General features: G+C 39.5%; 2 protein-coding genes across 2 annotated transcripts; one reads left to right on the top strand and one right to left on the bottom strand.

Moving 5' to 3' along the window:
- Positions 1-162: 162 nt before the first annotated feature.
- On the bottom strand, positions 163-8,794 carry LOC146166567 (uncharacterized). The gene is made up of 7 exons (XM_083389155.1): positions 8,018-8,794; positions 7,835-7,863; positions 6,746-6,892; positions 5,416-5,481; positions 4,804-4,866; positions 2,382-2,547; positions 163-1,201 (listed from the first exon to the last, which is right to left on the bottom strand). The coding sequence occupies exons 1-7, from the start codon at positions 8,077-8,079 to the stop codon at positions 529-531; spliced, it is 1,206 nt and encodes a 401-aa protein (XP_083245281.1). The 5' UTR covers positions 8,080-8,794; the 3' UTR covers positions 163-528.
- Positions 8,795-9,905: 1,111 nt separating this feature from the next.
- LOC146166568 (uncharacterized) lies at positions 9,906-19,773 on the top strand. The gene is made up of 6 exons (XM_083382902.1): positions 9,906-11,432; positions 12,519-12,575; positions 12,991-14,793; positions 14,938-15,138; positions 16,633-16,985; positions 18,393-19,773. The coding sequence occupies exons 1-6, from the start codon at positions 11,423-11,425 to the stop codon at positions 18,894-18,896; spliced, it is 2,928 nt and encodes a 975-aa protein (XP_083239028.1). The 5' UTR covers positions 9,906-11,422; the 3' UTR covers positions 18,897-19,773.
- Positions 19,774-20,021: the final 248 nt, after the last annotated feature.

Consider the following 20,021-nt stretch of genomic DNA (forward strand, 5'->3'; position numbering starts at 1 on the left):
CGACCAAATTTTTTTCACTGAACTTTTTGTAAGCCTATAGCAGGCGTCACAAAACGTCGTTGGCCGAGGTAAATTTTTAATTGTTTTGAGTTTACTTGATTTCTATTAAACGAAACAAATATAAACAAAAATAACCATTGTCGTGTGGTTTTAAGTTTTGTAAAAAAAATTAGTTTGGTGTTGCATCTGACAAAATATTCTGTTACCGTAATTAAATACTTTAAACTTAGAAGGAAATTGGCGCGAGCCGGAATAAGTAAATCGGCGGGCCATAGTTTGGTTACCCCTACTGGCCTTAAGTGAACAAACACAAAAAATAAGATAACAGCACACATATGTGGGTGTTTCATTTATAAAAAGCAAAAAAATAATACAACAGGCAAATAAGTCGAAACTTGATCAAAGACACGTCATGGTGTTGCTCACGCAATTTTATCTCAATAAATTCAACCAAGTAAATTACAGCAGAGCAAAACAAACAGCCACCCAATGTTGGGCCGCGACGCATGGTTGAGAAACACATAAGCCTTAAAAAAATGCGGCTGCGCAAAGACGCTGCATTTCTCCTGTCTTCCGTTTATGGTCACGCTTCTCTTCTTCGCCGTCAAAGTCCCCAGCCTGCTCAAATACCGACATGGCTTTACGGAAAGACTGATGGGCGTCCTGCACCTGGCTGAGGTGAAGGTAGGCTGAGCCCAGGTTGTGGTAGAAGGTGCCGTAAATCTTCATCTTTAGCACTGCGTCCTCTCCGTAAACTCCCCGCATAAACTGGATACCCTCCTTCAAGGTCTCAATGCGCCCGTTAAAATCGCCTGCTGACAGCTGGATGGTTTCAAGCGCGTGGAAGGACATGTTCTGGAGCATTCTGAAGGCGTGCACCACCATGTCTTTGGTCTCCTGTACCGCTATAACAACCTTGTGCATCCTTTTACAAGGCGGCACCACATAGCGGCGTACAAACTGCTTGGACTTGCCTGACTGCTCAACTAGTTGGCCGGCCGATTCTCGCAGCACAACCATACATTTAAGCGTGTAGGCCGCTGACAGCTGAGTAAGGACCGCGTGGTCGCTTAGTTCCTCAGCTACCAGGCAGAGCATGGCGGCGGCCAGGTGGTCTTGGCGCTCACCGAACTTTTCGGCGATGATCAGGATCTCCTTCGAGTTGCTGGTAAAGTCGCTACGGATGAGATCCACCAACGATCTGGAGTGAAAAAAAAAAGATGTAGAGGAAAATAGCAAAATATCGGTCTTTACAAAAGCATTTAAGTGTGGTTGATTTCCGGTAAAAAGGTACTTAAATTCGCTTTGAAATGGTTGTTTTATTTGAAAAACGTTTATTATTATAGAGAAAAATAGTAAAATGTTAGTCTTTACGAAAGCATTAAAGGGTGTATTCCGGTAAAAAAAGGTATTTAAATTCGCTTCAAAATCTTTGTTTTTTTGAAAAAAGTTTATTATTTTAGAGAAAAATAGCAAAATGTTGGCCTTTAAGAAGGCGCTTAAAGGTGAAAGGAATGTGTAAAATAAGAAGATATTTCCTCACCCTTACGCATAAATGACGAAAATGCCTTCTTTAAACCCTCCCGTCTTGTTCAAAGTCAGTCATTTATAAGTGTTAGTCATTTGAAAGAGAAATGTCGCAGCCTAGAGAATACTTGCGTTTAAAGGCCCGCGAATTTTACTATTTTAGTTCGCCTTAAAATCATAGTTTAATGAGCGAAGTAAACTTTAAGGGTGGGTAATTAGAAATAAAAAACCGAAAAATAATGACCCTGAACACTGGGTAACATGGGTCGCGAAGGGTAAAATATTGGGTCGCCAAGCTATACGATTCAAACCTGCCAACGATTGGACTGTCGTAAATTTATCTATAAACCTTTTTTATTTATTTTCTACTATACTTCGAGAAACTTGTTTGGTATATTTAGAGACCTTTCAATGTAAAATAAACCCGCGATGTATCGCAAAACATGAACAAGTTTGGTGTCATATCAGTAACGACGCAACCCTAGTATTCGCGACACCCTTTCTTGTATTTTCTGTAACGTTACAAGAAACGAGATTGAAACAGCATATTATCTGTGCAACAAGTTTAATTTCTTTTTAATTTTTTTAATTTTTATCGTATCCACAAAAAATTGTATCAAGAAGCTTACAAATATAGCGAAAATTGGAATCCGTAAGAATTTAAAATATCTTTCGGCACCATTGAGCGTTAAAAATGGAACCCAGAGTGCCACAGCACCCCGGTTAAGAACCACTGCACTAACTGATGAAGACTTAGACATTTAACTAAAACACCACCCTATAGTATCGGAAGAGTGAATACTATCGCTTGATATCGGGCTTTGATCCGATACTATCGGACATGCCATGCGTACCCGAAAGTGTGTCCTGCCTCCCTGTCGCGCCCCGAAATCATGAGGATGCCACAAAACTGAAGAAGGAACCTCGCCTCACGGATGGAGACAGAGTAGTGGTTTAGGCCGTCCAGGATGCCGTAAGCTTGGTGGAACTCCCCGGTCAATATCAGCTCCTTCGTTGTTTCTGAAATGCCAATTTAAAAACGGAAGTGATTTCAAAAAGGACTCTACCAGCGTAGTAAGCGATGCTTTGATTTAAACTGAACATGATTCAAGTTCGAATCGAAACGTCTTAATTCAGATGATGTTTTTGCTTTGCAAATCATTATCAAGCGTAAATTATATTGTACACATTAGGGATGTCTGGCAATATCGGATCGGAGCCGAACCCCGATTGAAAATGCTAGTATCGGTGCTCGTCCGATACTGGTATCAAATTCGATACTAGGGTGGTGTCGGCGCCGATACGAAAGCAAATTACTACAGGAATTTCAGCAGTGATTTGTGATTTAACGCAGCGGTTCTACCTTATAAGATAGATTGATAAATAAAATAAATAGTAGGTTGACTGAAGGTAACTACGCTAAACCAAAGCTTTGGCCAAAAAATACATTCAAAATGTTCAAATTTAAGTATTTTGCTTATTTGAGCGTGGCAATGACGAAAATGTTGTTTTTGCATTGCACCGATCGAAAACATGTTTGTAGCTTTGGTATTGAAAGTAGCACTCTTTCAACCTAAAACAACAAATGAACTAACCGTGTTGTGTTCTAGACTAGTGGTTCTCAACCGCCGGTTCGCGTCCACTTTCCTACCGGTCCGCCAAATATATTACAACTTTATATCTCAATTGCAAAATTCAAGGTGTTAAAGGCTTATCCATCAGAATTGCGACGTAACATAGAGTTAATGGTCTACTTTCGACTTAATTGTACGTCACAATGCTGCAAGTGTTTTGGCAAACTGTTTAAAAGTAGGCTACAACAAGTGTTAAACTTTAAGACCAGTTGTATGTGAAAGCTAAGAAGTGTTTTAGTTGTATACTGTTGCGTTATTAAACTTTGGGTTTATTTGATTTTTGAAGGTCCACCGGTCCGCAAAACTTGGTTTGAAATTTTACCGGTCCGTATGCTAAAAAGGTTGAGAACCACTGTTCTAGAATAACTTTGGACGTCACGTTATTACGTAACTTTGTAACCTCATCTATGGAGACCCCCCTCCACCCCTTTCCCCGAACCAAAAAATCCATTCTAGATCCGCGCCTGCCAATGATGCAGCCATCATGTTCGCAAGGTGACCCCAGGCATAGAACAATTAAACTGATTCCACAGCATTGGAAGCCAAGCAATCATTTAACAATGGTTCTTTTGTTTGCCAAACATTGCTTGAACAATTCCCAAGCCCACGCATTCGTGTGATAAACGGGAAAAGTGGGCGAAGTGGATAGTATTAGTGTAGCAGGTTGCACAACAAACCTCATCGGAGTTTTGTCTGACAGCTATTGAATTGGATATTTCTAACAAAACATTGTTGTTGAATATCGATTTACATTTGATTACTTGACAATTGTGACTCCTGTTGTTTTGCGCTTATATACGCATTTTCCCTCTGACGAAAGAGTTGTGTGTCACATCATTTTACAATGTTTTAAATCAACTTGTTTGTGTCATTTACAAAAGGCGGCTTCTGTTTTTTGCCTTCTTATGTTTGTTGATTTTTTGTGGCGTGTACCAATCATTTTGATCCTGCCTTTCTGTACACTCCGGGTTGTGGTAAATTATGACAAACTCGATGTTTAAAGTGCCGTTATCTATATGTTTTGAAAAATATACACACATACGTGTTCAACAACTGTGATCCAGGCCTTCTGAAGTCGTTTTGTGACCAACTATAGCGGCTTATACATATCATGGTACATCGCAGGTGTTTTATAGACATTAGGGGAAGGGGGCATGGCCAGGTAAACCCCTGGATCCGCTCCTGCTCAAAGTCACGATGCTCTTGGACAATCTGATGACCAGCAATTAAAAACCGATATCTGCCTGGCCCATAAGATAAATATCCCGCCTACTTTTAGACCTGTTGTAAAATTCCAATTTGCGAATTAGGCGGACACAATTTGTATTACAGTACGGCCGCTAACACTTGTATTTTCCTAAACACGCCCACGGCCGCCTGGATAATTCTGTTGTACCTAGGTTTTATTACTTATTAGATGAAAATAGCAGACCAACCATGGTATTTGCCTTATGATCAATGCAAGATAAAAACAATATATGCGTACAAGCTAAAACAATGAATGCTTTTTTTAAATGACATGTAACCTAAGAAGTATAGTTGGGAAAGCATTATGCAACAAAACCATTGTTTTATGTGCGGGGCCTACATGTCACTTTAGGCGAATTATACACTTTAGGCAAATTTGCAATATGTTTTTTACCTTCGTAAGTCAGAAGCTGCTCCAACTGAGATTTCCAGGCAAATTTCTTCCCTGACGAGCCACCTTTAAAAACACAAGAAAAATCAGGATATGCCTATATATCATCCCCATTTTTTGAAAAATCAAGATATATTTGAACCGCATTTTGGAAAAATTAAGTTAATACTAAATCGATATTAAATTGGAAAAAAATGAATAACGTTTGTCGTTCAGTGGAGTGAAAATCAATGTTTTTTTTGGAACATTATATTTGGAGGATTTAGTTAGACAAAGTAAGAATATCAAAGCCCGTATAGAAGTGAGTATAGTATTTTTAACGTTTCGAGCATGTATGAAGGGTCGAAAATTTATTATTGGGACATGCCTAAATTTTTATTGATTTTCAAATACATGTTTTTTACTTCATGGGCTTTTACGTTGTATTACATTTGTGTTTTCAAGCTAAACGTCATGTTTTCTTGATAATAAACACACAGTAAAAGCGTTTAAAATGACTTTAAGATTTCGTACATATGGTGCATTTTAGTGTTAAATCCTTCGGTTTATCCAGCGTAAAATGGTCGCAATTGCTACAATACATATAACGGTTTTATCAGATGCAAATCAACTAACCTTTTAACAACTTTTTCAATTGTTCCTGCCCCTTTTCACCTCCACCACTGCTAGCGATCATGCCCTCTGTAAGAAAAACAGAGATAACCTCTATTTCCTTTTCACAGTTTATAGCCATAGCCTACTACGAACGTCCCGTCCAGTTGTTAAGTACTTATCTCAGACTGGTTCGTGCTGGCGTTTTTAGTCTTTTTCTTAATTGTATATGTCCAATACTATAGCCACTTCACAAGGTTGTAAACAAGTCATTTTAAAAATCACTTTACTCAAGTCAGGTCCTAGTCAAATTCATCAGTTGCCGGAAATCATTGACATAAAATAAATTGTATAAAAAATAAAATCGTCCGATTATATGGCAATAATTTAAGTAAAAGTCATAAAACGCAATACACAGAAGGCAAATTGCTTTACGTGGAATTGAAATATATAATCCAATTTTATTAAGAAACATTCAATGAACACACTTAATTTTAAGCGGAACTTATTTAACAAAAACTGAATTAAGTCGAAGTCAAGTCATTGTCCAAAATAATTTTGTAGTCAAATAATTTTGGTCAAAAGACTAAAGTCAAGTCATATGAAAACCGTGACTTAAGTACACTTAATTTAAGTCAAATAATTTTGGTCAAAATACTTAAATCAAGTCAAAATTTTTGGCCCAAAGACTCAAGCCAAGTCATTTGAAAACCGTACCTTAAGTGCACATAATTCAGGTCAAGTTATTTTGCACAAAAGACTTGGTTAAAGTCATTTAAAACCGTGACTTAAGTCATTACCATACTGGCGCTTCCCACGCCGATACATGAACTACACGTGTTGTAATGCGGTTTGTTTAGTGTATCGTGGTGCACAACACGAGTTTCGCTTTTCCGACTCGACCGCACACTCCGCTCAAGTGCAGAGAGCTCTCAAGAGTTGTAAGTGATAGCTGTAGGCAGTAGTGAGGCTCTCACTACAGCACCAGTTCCCCCTATTGATGGCTAATGCCATGTCATTGGGGAATTCCAAAACCTCGGGTTTTATTTTGTAGAAATGTCCGATATCGTGGTAAAAACGCACGACTGTTTGATCCAATGCAGACTTTAACAACTTGATAATTCTAGTTGGGTGCACTATGCAAATCTGTTATGAAGCTTGGTAATGAATTGTTAATCAAGTTACATTAACTGAAGATGACGTATCGAACCGTCTTAACAAGATGATGTCAATCTACTCGAACTTTTTGGCTTTGCAATTTATTATCAAGCTAGAACCCTAGTATCAAATGAGCACGGCTTCGGCCTCGGGTAAAGGCTACGATCCGATATTATCAGACTTTCTATATAGTTACCTAGCAGCTCGTTCACTTGCTGCTTAACGTCCTTTGCTTCGGAAGGTCTTCGTCTTGGGGCGGACGACGAAGGCTCGGTTGATGGCAAGGCCAGCTTTTGATCTTTCACGGGATTTCCCATCAACTTCTTCTTTTCCAATTGTCGACCTTTGCAATACAATGCGATGCTATATTTAGTCGCATTTACTGTTGCTGCCGGGCATTGTAAGTTATAAAATTGTTCATCCGGCAATGTTTGTCTTTTCCGCAAGAAATAAAACTTTATCCCTGTGGCAATATCATTGCCCTGATAAAGATTTCCTGTATAGGTTATCGAAACTTTGGTACATTTATAAAAATAATTGCAGCAAGAACAATTTTATAGCCCAGTTAAAAGTTCAATGCCTTAGTGAAGGTTTCCAGTATAGATTACCAAAACGTTGGTACAATTAATAAAACCATTTCTCTGAAGCGCAATTTTTATAATTATAATTGATTATCATCAAACCTGCTTTTTTAAGGTTGGGCTTTAGTGACCGCTAAGGAATTCGAAGGGATTCACCAACGATTTCAACTTAGTATGTGGAAAATAACAATAGTTGCTAAAATGAATTTTTGAGAAATTCGAGAGGCTGTTTCGTGCCACATAATACAAAAACAGCGTAGGCTACTGACCTTTTTATGACAAAAGTTTCGATAAAAGGTTCATTGTTTGTAAAAACCTCTGTTTCTTAACCTTTTTTACGTCAAGTAGCACCTATGTATACCTCTGAAAAATCCTGGCGCACCTGGATTTGGATAAACAGCGGTATCTTAAATTTCAAGTATGATATTAGTAGTACATTGTCAAAGTACTGTTTGTATAATACGCTGAGACGAAATATAAAGCAAAAAAATGTTAATATATCGCTGTTCATATTTTTCAATATTTTCTCCATTTGCCCGCGGCGCGCCTGGTAATCTTCAATAGCGCGCCGGTAAAGAAGCACCGGTTTAGCCTATAGCGCATTTTACCACACTCAAAACAGCTAAGCATTACGACCTAGTCGTCGGCAAACCATAAAACAGCTGCGAAAACGTAGTTGAGGTATGATCGTAAAATACACTTACTTTGGCGTTCTCCAATTGCAATATCTTTCCTAAAAAACAAAAAACAAATGCTGTAAAAAATGCTGTACTTACACATAGAAAGGTAAAAAATGAAACAAACACACAAGCAGATATAGATATTTATATTATATATATACGCGTACTATAGGCTACTAACGATTTGGAAATAGACGGGCTACTTACATTTTGTTGTCAAACATGTTGTAGAAATTGCAGTCTTTGTATATAATTTTGTCGTCATCCATATTTGCCGATGCTGTTATGCTATTTACTCAACAACACTTGCTGCCATAAATGTAATATAAGCTATAAATGCAGTCATAAAATCAGCTAGCCTTGTTTACACAGAGCGCATACTTGGTTTTGCAAAGCGGCGGCAATATATCGATTCTACAAGTAAAGGCAGCAAATAAACGGTGTCAGTTTTGACTCTAATTGCGTTTTTGCCTTTGAATTCTCTTTTTCAGTCAGTGCTCAGTTTCAGATTACAGAACTACTTTTGGGCGACGAGGCATTTAGCTCAGTAAGTTTAATTTAAGCTCATTTTCAGTAACTGAACACGATACAAGCTCGTATTGAACGTCTAAATCAAGATGATGTCGATCTACTCGACCTTTTTGAATTTGCCATTCATTATCTAACACATTCGTGCATAGCGTACCCAAGCTCATTCTAGAGCGCACGTTGTACGATGCTGCGTTTAACTTCATGTTGAATCAACGAGTTCATTAGGTTTCGGTTGGCTTGCCTTTAGCATTGATTACTTCCTCGTTTATCTGACTCAAGGCGGCCCTTGTCATAGAATAAATGGTTCCGCATTTTGCAAACAGCCAAAACGAATAAATTTTGACTCTTTTAAAGCCTGATAGCTGCCTAAAACTAACCCCAACAATATACAACAGAATATAGACCGTGAGATACCTTTGCCCCCAAAACTAGAAACACCTTTCAAGTTTTACAGCCTAAGTAGTGAACAGAGTGGCCCGCTTGTCATGCGCCAAAGCAAACAACTCGGTCTTTAAGTCTACACCCTATTCGGTGCTAAAAAAGCGGGGATCACCCAGCAGCCTCCCAGCTTACTATGTTTAATCGGCGCAGCGAGCGGAACTATGTCTGGCGCAACTTTCTAGGTCTGCAAGTAAGGAGAAACAAGTGCGTCAAGCGGGTTGTAGTTCCACTGTGTGGTTCCGTTTTTCACTACTGCGCTCAGTAGCAGCTTATATGTACCGAAATGCCTTTTAGAAACATCGTTGAATCACTTTGTAGTTTAGTGAGTTCGTATTCAGTTCATTTTAATTTAGCCAAGCTGTGTAATGGCATGTTAGAAGGGTGACCTGCTGTCCGAAGCTTGAAATCACACAAGGTAGCAGTGAGTTGGAATTCAGTATATTTTGATCTTGCCAAGATGTGCAATGGTATGTTGCACCGGTTACCTGCTGTCCTAAGTAGAGTCGTTTTTTTTTATGCTTGATCCACACAAGGTAGCAGTGAGTTGGAATTCAGTTCATTTCGGTTTTGCAAAGCTTTATGTAAGTAGGGTACCTGCTCTGTAGAGTCGTTTTGTTTCAATGCTTGAAACTGCACAGGACTGCTTGCTTTACAGCGCGAATAATATAAGTTAGCTCATTCGGTCTCTAAAAATCTATGTTTTGCAGAAACAACTGTTGCTTTGCAGCTGTTTGGTTCAGCCTCTTTGTTTGCTACACCAGTCAAAATTTGCATATCTAGATTGTGTTGAATTTTACAGTGTTCAATGTTTAGAAATTGTCTAATTTTTCAGTCTTGCAAAGCGGCACTATGTGACTATTCATTTCAACAAGCAGTTGCTAGTCTGTAAAAATAAAATGTTTGACTTCATTTGGCGAGACTGCTTTTAAGCATGGCGTTAAGCCTTTGGGTTTAGTGAGTAAAAGTTCAGCTCGTACTTGATGGAGCCGGGGTGTGTTGTGAAAAAAACACAGTTGTCTTGTGTCTATATAGTTCCGCTTTTCAATGCGTTCTACACTGTAGGACTGCTACGCTGCTATGGCATTATTACTAGGATGAACCTTGTATGTTTGAAACATGCGTCGAATTCAGCTCATTCTTACCTTGCAGAGCTGCGTGAGTTTTCGTGCGTTGTAAGAAAAAACTATTGCCTTTTCGCCTTTGAATCCAGCTTTTTCAGTGCTCAGTTTCAGATTACAAAACTACCTTTCGGTGACGAGGCAATTAGCTCAGCCTCAGTAAGTTTAAATTAAGTTCATTCCATTCATACAGAATTGCAAATTTTACAAACACGCTATATTGCCGCCAAACAGTTTAGCTTTTCAAAGCTGCAAGATAACTGCGTTACAGAGCACGTTGTGTCGTTGTACGATGCCGCGTTTTATCACAAGTGGAATCACCGAGTTCAATAGGTTCGCCTTTTTTCGAATTACACAACTAGCTTCAGGTGATGAGGCAATTAGTTCAATAAGTTTAATTTAAGTTCATTCCATTTATACAAAGTCGCGTGTTTTGCAGACAAACTATATTGTCTTGTCTCTATATAGTTTCACGTTTCAATGCCTTCTATACTATAGGGCTGCTACGCTACTATTACAAGACGAACATTGTACGTATGAAATATTTAGTTTGAAGAGTTTGAAATCGACTTATTCTAACCCCGCTGCAACGCTTCGCGAGTTCGAGTGTTATAAGAAAAGCTGATTGCGTTTTTGCTTTTGAATTCGCGTTTTCAGTGCTCAGTATCAGATTACAGAACTACTTTTGGGCGGCGAGGCATTTAGATCAGTAAGTTAAATTAAGCTCATTTTCATTACCTGAAAATGCTACAAACTCGTATTGAAAATCTTTTTTTGGCTTGTAATTCATTATCTTTTTACCTTGCACATTCGTGCATAGTGTAACCAAGCTCATTCTATTTATACAAAATCGCGTATTTTGCAGACGAACTATATTGTCTTATCGCCAAATAGTTCCGCTTTTCAAAGCTGCAAGCTAACCGCGTAACAGAGAACGTCCTAAAGCCTCGCTTAACCACAACGTTGAATCACCGAGTTCATTAGGTTTCGGTTTGGGTTGACTTCAAGCATGCGGCTTGCCTTTAGCATTGATTACTTCCTCGTTTATCTGATTCATGGCAGAGACGTTGGGCCTTGTAATAAAGAAAATAGTTCCGCATTTTTCACGCTGTCAAAATAAATAAGGGCTTTAGAATTCTAAGAAAAAGTGAATCGCATTGCTGTGTGTTCAATCAATGATTTACGTTTTCTCCGTTCGTGCCGTTAAAGACTATATTTAAACTTCCAGTGCAATACGCGTTAGCAACAGTTTATAGCCCTGTGTAATTATGAATATGCTGTTGCTGCCAGGCATTGTTTTAATTGTAAAATACCGTAGTTCGTCCGGCAAAATTTTATTGAAGCAAATATTGCCCTGAAGAAGATTGAATGTAATTACGTATACATTTTCAGGACCTGTTTTACGTTTGTGTCCATACTGACATTCAAAAGTACGCTGCAACAACTAGATTAGTAACGGCGAGAGGTTATTTTTTGTTTTGTCCTTCTACCAACTAAGGACTCTCTGCATTGATCAAGGGAAATGGAAGAAGGTTTGTCATTTTTCTAATGTGGGAATAATTTTAAACATGTTACACCAGTGTTTCTTAACCCATTGTCGCGACCTAAACTCAGGTCTCTATTTGATTTGGTTGGGTCGTTGACTGCAGTAGCCTAAATCACATGGTTAGATTTGCTGAGCAAAACTTATCAAAAATTTAAAAGAATAGCGCAAGCAATACGAAGAATTGCCTATTATTTACTAAGTTTTTGATGCAAATGTCCACATGTTTTGCTCTCAAATAAAAAGTAATTGAAGAAAATTTCGTCGCCAAAGCTTAGCTGTTATTTCTAACGCCTAATATTTGGGTCGCCGCGACAAAAGGTTGAGAAACACTTACTTACATAGTAAGGGCATTTCGCTAAAGAGGCCTGTGTTCAAAAACGAACTCTGCAAATAGTTTGCGAACATGGATAAAGTAAACGTTTACTGATCTATGTTGCACTGAATATGTGATATTGGAAATTACTTTGACCCTTGCAGAATAATTGTTGACTTCAATTCCAGGTTCTTAAGTCAATTTAACTGAATTTCTTTGAATTGACAGCTTTGCTGGACTGTTCTGCTGTTACTTACCAACAATTTAACCATATTTATTATTCGAAACATAAAGACTGTTTACTTATAAAACCTTGCAATATTATTGACCAGAAAAAAATTACAGAAACGAGAAAATGCAATTACTCATTCATATATATTGTAAGGGTTAAAACCAGGGCTGCGGAGTCGGAGTCGGACTCGGGACTTGAGTAAGATCAAGTGAAACTAGCCGAGTCCCGAGTCCCGAGTCCGACATGCGCATGCGCAGTACCAAATTTAAATCTGATATGGCCGCCAAATGGAAATTGTAAAGGCGAAATAGCATATGGTGGAATATATTCCAACCATGTATTGTGAGTGAATGAATTATATGACAACCCTATAAGTGGATTGCTGAATGTTCACGTTATTTTAATTAGGTAAATTGGCGGAATACAGGCTGTAGAGTCAGGGCCGGGCTCGGTACTCGTCCCAAATTTCAATTACGGTTGAGCAATTAACTTTGTTTTGTTGCGCTAAACAACTTCTTTCGGTTTAGAAACGAACAAGGACCACGAAACAACCCCGAAAAGTTTGCAAAGCCCGCCGATTCTAGGTAAGCCAACACCATTTTTCCACCTTTGCTTTTCGATAGTTTACCGAAACCCACTTGATGCACCGGTTTCTCACGAAAGTATATTGGAGTACACTATTTCTATTATTTAGTATCGTTAAGTTTATGAAATCTTAAGGAATTTTAATTACAACTTTTTGGGTGGTCTATGAACCAGCGTTGTAATGACTTTAGTCTTGACTAGCGCACTTAAGTCCCTGTTTTTTTAAATTACACAAGAAAAATACTATTGTGAAGAAATTTTTATATGTGATTTCTTTAGAAAAGCAAATGCTGTTTTTTTATTTTTTTATGTATCAGTTAATAGATAGGCCTATATTCCGCTAATGGCATAAAGATATATTTGGCTCAAAAAATTTCCGGCTTTTTTTTGGGTTTAACGAAGTCACTGTTGCAGAACAACAGCAAGTCAATGGGAATCTGGGGCAAGAAAACGATAATCGGGAACTACCGACCCAAAGTCATTCTTCTAAGCAAGAAAACCAAGTCGATCACCATGATGAAGTGATGTTCCACCAAGAGCAAGCAGAACAAGACGCGGTTGAAGTTGAGGGGGAAAATGAAGTTTTCGAAGCGGAAGAACTTCTTCTTGAGTACAAACCAGGAGCGCAGACTCCAGAGCATCAAAGACATTCATCGGCGGCACATGAAGAAAACGCATTGGATGCAGGGGAACATAGTGAAAAGGAACTGCTCAATGATGCTCATGAAGAAATTTCTCCACCAGAAGCGGGAGCTACTACACCTATGGCAGCCGATCCGGATGTTCATCAGAAGGATACAGAAGAAGAACAATATCCACCATCTGAAACGCAACAAGTAAGCGGAGCGGATTCAGGGAAACAAAGTGAAGAGGAAGTGTTCCCTGAAGCTCGTAAAGAAATTTCCCAACCAGAAGCGGGAGCTACTACACCTTCAGAAGATGGTTCGGATGTCCATCAGGATTATACAGAAGAAATTACGCCAGAGCAACCTTCATTTTCGAATGCGCTTTCGGTAAATGAAGAAGGTTCAAGTGATAGTGCTGAGGAAGAAACTTCTTCTCTCCACGAAGAACCTCCGACGCCAAGAGAGCTTCACATTAACGAAGACGGTGCAAGATATAGCAATGAGGGGGAGACTCTTTCTCTCCAAGAAAAGCCGTTCACGTCGGAAGAGCTTCTGTTGAACAAAGAAAAGAGTCGTAATACAGAAGACCGGTATTCCATCCAGGAGAAAACTAGGCAATTGGCATTTGAATTGGACGGCTATGATGAGAACAAAAATGTACCATCACCGGATCCTCAAACGCCCTTACAAGTAGACGAAGAGAAAAGAGAAGAACAAAATAAAGAAGACCTTCCTTCAGTCCATGATGAAACTCAAGCTCCGCCGATAGAAGTTGGCCAAGATGTTTATGATAAAGAAGAAGAGTCTAAAACTCCAGAACAATCTCCACTTCCAGAAGCGCGTCAAGAAAACGAAGATGAGACAGGGGATCAAAATAACGAAGAATTGCCCTTTCCGTTTCTAGGGATTCGCTTAAATAAAACGCATCATCGTAGTGATAAGAAACGCGTTGTGCTCCGGTTAAAAAGTCCATCATCAGGCCCGCTTCCAGTGAAAGACGAACGTCATATTCATAGAAGAGCAACAAACACTTATCAGCCTCCTGTAAATCGTGCAGAAGAAACAGATAAATCTAATGAAGAAGAAACAACAGTCGTCCGGGCCAATGATCCCTCAAAAGTACCAAAACCAACATATCAAGGGGAAAGGGCACCTGAAACAGAAACAATGGGATCTCCGCCTTTGGAGGTTCCTGCGGAAGAAACACAGCCTTCAAATAAAGGAGAATCCCCTGTCGTCCAGCAAGCAGCTTCATCAGTAACTCCAGCACCTACAGACCGACAGGAATATGCTCCTAAAACAGGAACTAGAGCACTTTCCCCTCCGAAGATACACGTAGAAAAAGCAGAGCATCCCAAAGAAAATCCTCCTGTCATTAAGAAGAAAGCACCCGCCGGAATCTCCCAAGCAATTCCACAGTTACACGTGGAAGAAGCAGATCGCCCCAAAGAAGTTAATTGTCCTGTAGTTAGGAAGGACACACCCGCCCGTAGCTCCCAAGCATCTCGGCTCTCGTCTTCCGGAAACAGGAGCACTCCTATGCCAAATCCTTCTGTGGAAGCCATGGCAACGCATCCGAAGGGGATCGGAGGTATAATAGCAAACATAGCAGTTTGTGAATATTATAAACATTAATCAAAATATAACATATTGCATTTTTATAAATATTTTTTTTTTCTCCTTAAGAGAATTTTGGAATTTATTATACAGCTCAAAAATGTTACTTTGTATACAGGCAAAGAACAACGAAGACGAGAGGAGAGGAGTGATATTGCAGGGGAGACGCGCCCCAAGCATCACCAGCCTTACTCTTCTTCTTCTTCTTCTTCGTTCAGTTCGTCTTTTTATTCCTCCTTGCCCTCCCAGGATCGGGAGCAACGCGAAAACTTCCCACAGGAGTCGGTCGCCAATCTAAAGATGATTTTCCTCTGGAAAGGTACAGTAGATATAACTTCATACGTTTGAATATAGCCTGAACAAAATGTAAGTGTAGATGAACAGTATGGACGAATGCGTATCAAGGCTCATATTAAATGCGTTTCAATATATTATGCAATTTATTGCGTTTATTTCAAATTATGGTAATGTTTTATGTTGTGTTCGCTTACAAAAGTCCAGTGAATAAATTGGGTCGCTGGGCCAAGCAAAAGTCGGGAAAACAACAACAGTGGCGTTGCTTGCTGCGTCATCTTCGCACGGTCATCGTTATTTCAAAAAACATTTGCCAAATACGTTTATGAACGTAATTCGAAGTTGCATTTGCCCAAATACGGGTATAGACGGGTTGAGCTTTTGGAAAACACCAAAAAAATTTTTCAAGGTGGGAAACGAAAGCGCGCACCACCAGGTACAGTTTTCTAGGGCTTTGCGGGCTAAAAGCAAACAAAAGGCTTCGAAATTGTCGGGGGATTACCCGATAAAGCCGCGGGGAATTTTTTCAAGTAAGGACTTATGTTTTCGAGGCGCGCTGCCGCCAGACACACGGTTTTGTGTTGATCCCATAAGTGCCGGGCTATCGTACGGCCGCTGTTCTATTTTCAGCTCTGCGCCGGTCGGTTGAATTTTACCAATACTCTACTTACGCGACTATTCAGCCTTTCAAAGCTGCGACCTTCGTAAGGCATATGTACGTTACCTTATTTGGAAATTCTGGCCTGTTTGAAGGGTGGATTTTAACCTTTTTCGAATTATTTAAATTGTATGAAAGGTGAACACATATGTGTGCACGCACATATGCTTATGTGACATATGTGTGTTCAACAACTGCGACACAATCCTTCGAAACTATTCCGGCTTACGTATCAGTTTCATTGTAGTTATAATTTATTTGTTACCATTGTTGTGGTAACTTGGTGAGCAAATAACTGCTAAAGGAATTTCTTGAAGGTAATCTCATCAAAAATTCGTTTGATGAGAACTCCCTAAACCTTTAGTCCACGTACCCTAAGGGTTCCACGGACCCCAGTTTGAAAACCCATTCCCTATACACTTCCTTATTTGGAAACCACAGCTATACGCCGTTGGGGAGTTTTTCTCCGCTCGATTGTGCAATTCTTGGGCAGTTTTGCTCGGTATAAAATGACGTCATTTTTTGTACCAAATAGATTTTCGAAACGTTCACAAATGCTACCTACTTCTGTATAGGCTTTGATATTCTTACTGCGATAAACTTAGTATGTGCATCCACAACAGAATATTGCCCTGCAACAGAACACATAATGCCGACGATAAAAGTTCTAAATTTTGTTTTAATAAAAGCTTGAGAGCGCACCGCTCCGAACAAAAATCAGTCAGCAAGGTTCAAAACTTTTAATACAAATAAGTTTTAGACCTTGCTGACTAAATTTGTTCGGAGCGGTGAGCTTCACAAGCTTTTACTGCGGTATTAATTAATTGAAAAACAATACTGATTGAAAACAAACTATTTCAGACACCAGCGCCGAGTACATAGCCAAGGGCGAATTCGACGCAGCTTACGGTATCATGGACGGGCGGAACCGAATGGAACCAGCATTAAAAAACGCCGTTTTCCTTCTCAACTATTGCGTCACGCTCTTCGCGACCAATCGGATGCGAGAATACGCGACTGAGCGCGAAAAAATCATGAGGCTGATCGTTCAGAAGTGCAGGCCTACCAACAAGGAAATGCTGTCCCTGGCTGGAAAACTGGCCAAGGATAAGCAGTACTTCGCCTCTCTTATCATGTTCGAGATCACCCTGGACATGTTCTTCGATGCCGCGTCCCCTTACACCTCCATCGCTTTCACAGAACGTTGCATGCAGGTGGGGATAGCAGCAAAATTAGAATAAAAATCCATTTAACGCAATGAAAAATTCACACACTTGTGTGTTAACAACTGTGATCTAGCCAAGTGCTTCTTAAACTTTTTTAGTTTTGTTCACCCCTAGCATCTATCTCCAGATTTCATTCAACCTTGTCTCATAATATAATAAAACTATCTCGTCCATATATAACAGCACAAAATGACTTAAAACACAGCCATCAAATTTTCGTACTTATACACTCAGTGCAAACCATCTTCACTATTAAATTAAAAAAAAACAGTTAAGTAGTCCCTTTACCGCAGAGCTGTCATCCAGTTCTGATGTTTCACCCTTATTCACCCCTTCTGATTGGTTCACCCCTGCAGAAATTTTATTCACATGTTAAAGAAGCACTGATCTAACGCTTCCAAAGCTGCTTTTTGGCCAACGATTATGGCTATCAATAGTACATACATAGAACGCCATTGCAGACTTACCGAATCTGCATTGATCAATGATGCAAGCTTGAGGTTGTGAGTTCGAACCCAGGAAGTTTGCGATGGCTTTCGATCTACCATTTAAACCAATTTCATATTATGTTTTAAATAAAACTGAAATATAAATGACGGAGTAATACCTAAACCACCAAATATATGGCTAATAGGACTCTATAAAAGGGAAATTAGAATAAAACAAACTTCTATTTAAAACCAATTTCGGATTAATGAAATATGCAAACATATAAGTGTACAACAAATGTGGTCTAAACCTCGCATTTTGACCAACGAGAGCATTAGCGCCACGGTCGTTTCTGGACTTGCTTCCCTCTTAGTCTGTGTATATCAGTTGGTAGAGCAATGGCCGAAGGTCGCTCAGTTTGTAGAGCAAATGGTCCCTGTATGGTTTTTTTAGCACGGCCTTGCTTGCACTATACAATCCTGATCAGGCTGGCTGGCTGATTTCGGTAAGCCTCTGCGAAGGCATCTTGTGTAGATGACGTTATCGTTGGCCAGTACGACTCCAGAAGTGCTTGCTCATAGGATACATTTTGTATAATGTGCGTTTCGGTTGCATTGTTCATCTAACTACAACCAGGGAATGATGAACGCCGTTTCGAATAAAAATAAGCATGTTGTTGCTGCCAGGCATTGTATCAATTATAAAGTTGTAGAAAAACCTAAAGTGGTCAAACAAACATTATTTTCCACAAAAGAACTTTTTTGTTGCTGCCAGGCATTATATCAATTGTAAATTTGCTCTTCCGGTAATATTATTTTTCACCATCTTGCACGGAAGGAATAACGATTTATCTAACAAAAAAATAGCATTTTTTTTGCTGCCAGGCATTTTATCAATTGTAAAATTGTAAAAAAAAAACCTGCAGCAGTCAAACAAACATTATGTTTCCTTTCCACGTTGTTGCAGGGAATGAAGAACGCCGTTTCGAACGCTGTCGAAGACGAGGAACTTCTCAAGTATTACGTCACGCGAACCTTCCTGCCCAAGATGCACAGCATGAAAGAAGCTGTGGAACGATTAGTCGGCGTCAACCCTCGCTTTAAATGCATCAAGTTGGGCTGGATCACCCACTGCATCGAGGTTTGCGACTCAAACGACAGGTCGCGTATCGCGCTGCTGCGTCGCGCGACAGACACGATGCGCGACACACTACGCGACGCCGCCGTCAACAAGTACCAGATCTACGGCACGCTGCTGAACAACCTGGGCACGCTGTACATGCAGAACGGAGCGCGCGACCAGGCGATCGACTGCTACTTCCGTGCCTCGCAGTGCTTCAACCAGGCCGAGGACTTTGAAACCGACGAGAAACGCGAAAGATACATTCGTGATGTTGGAAGGGCGGTGAGGGCCGCTTTAGGAGAACTTACAGAGGAGGATCTGAGGGACGCTAGCAAGGTGGCCGTTTGAAAGTCGCAACGAGCAATGGGATAATTACCTTTAGAAAACCGATCGCGGGAAATTAACCCACGACCAAAAAAAAATAATTTAGATATAAGGATGCTGAATCCGCCCCTGGTCATATGCTAAGTGCCGTTTCATTGCACAGCTAATTGAGATAGCAGAAGTGAGGCTATTTGGACTCCACAACAATGAATAGGAGAATTAACTTTAAAAACCCGACCGCGTTTTTTTCAATGTCAAACGAGGGGTAACATTGGAGTCCTAACGTCTATTTCAATTCGTGTTCAAAAGCCCGTTGCTAGAGGTGAAAATAATGGTTTTTAAATAGCGCTGTAAACTCGAGACCCCTACCCCTCTAAGGTACTTGCTAGACTTTGGCCTGTTGTGATTTTGAACAAACGCTAGCAAAGTCGTTTCCAATGGGAGAATTATTTTTGGACCTGGGTGTAAAAACTAAAGTCCTGATTTAGGTCATGGCGTTGTTAAGTGTGGCGAATTTTTTTTTAAATGAGAAAAGCTGTTCATGACATATCTCACATTTTAACTTAAAGATCAAACCGTAAACGCAATTTCGATTAACGGGAGATGTATACAATTGTATTTCTTTATTTTATTTTTTTGGTTGAAAAGCATATATATTTTTATGGATATTGTACCGTTTGTGTTCTTTACTTTGATCGACCTGTGACAGTTTGGTTTTGTTTATGCAAACAGCATGTTATTGTTTTCGATAAAGTACTGTAAATAAATTGCGCACACAGTAGTATGCGATTAATCTCAGTTTTCACAGGTCATAGCAATACACACACACAGATCTGCTGAATAAGGCTTTAGTGGGGGGATAACATATTGGTTTCATTTTTCAATCACTTTTTCGTGGTTTTACTTTCTTTTGGTGACGGAGTTATTTCTTTTCATGACGAAGTTAATTCGTCGTCTTTCAACGGTTGTTGAATTCAGATGTGAAACCAGCGCTAAGTAATAAATGCTTTGAAATAGCTTTGCATCTAGAATTATTACAATATTAGATATTATTAAAGTTCTTGTTAAACAGCATTTCACAATCGCATAAACTTCTAGTAAATATCAATGTAGACCCGCAGCTATAATTTGGTACTTTTTAGTCATTAC

The sequence above is a fragment of the Ascidiella aspersa genome, chromosome 1 (assembly GCF_963924565.1).
Source record: "Ascidiella aspersa chromosome 1, kaAscAspe10.2, whole genome shotgun sequence".
In the NCBI taxonomy this organism is placed as follows: Eukaryota; Metazoa; Chordata; class Ascidiacea; order Phlebobranchia; family Ascidiidae; genus Ascidiella; species Ascidiella aspersa.

Bases quoted from the DNA above. Each gene is read 5' to 3' on its own strand.
- LOC146166567 (XM_083389155.1), bottom strand. From the start codon at position 8,079: ATGGATGACGACAAAATTATATACAAAGACTGCAATTTCTACAACATG. The intron at 6,893-7,834 runs GTAAGTGTATTT...TGTATTGCAAAG, and splicing joins TGCAATTGGAGAACGCCAAA to GTCGACAATTGGAAAAGAAG. The intron at 5,482-6,745 runs GTAACTATATAG...TTTTTCTTACAG, and splicing joins GCAAGTGAACGAGCTGCTAG to AGGGCATGATCGCTAGCAGT.
- LOC146166568 (XM_083382902.1), top strand. The intron at 12,576-12,990 runs GTAAGCCAACAC...TCACTGTTGCAG, and splicing joins GCAAAGCCCGCCGATTCTAG to AACAACAGCAAGTCAATGGG. The intron at 14,794-14,937 runs GTATAATAGCAA...CTTTGTATACAG, and splicing joins GCATCCGAAGGGGATCGGAG to GCAAAGAACAACGAAGACGA.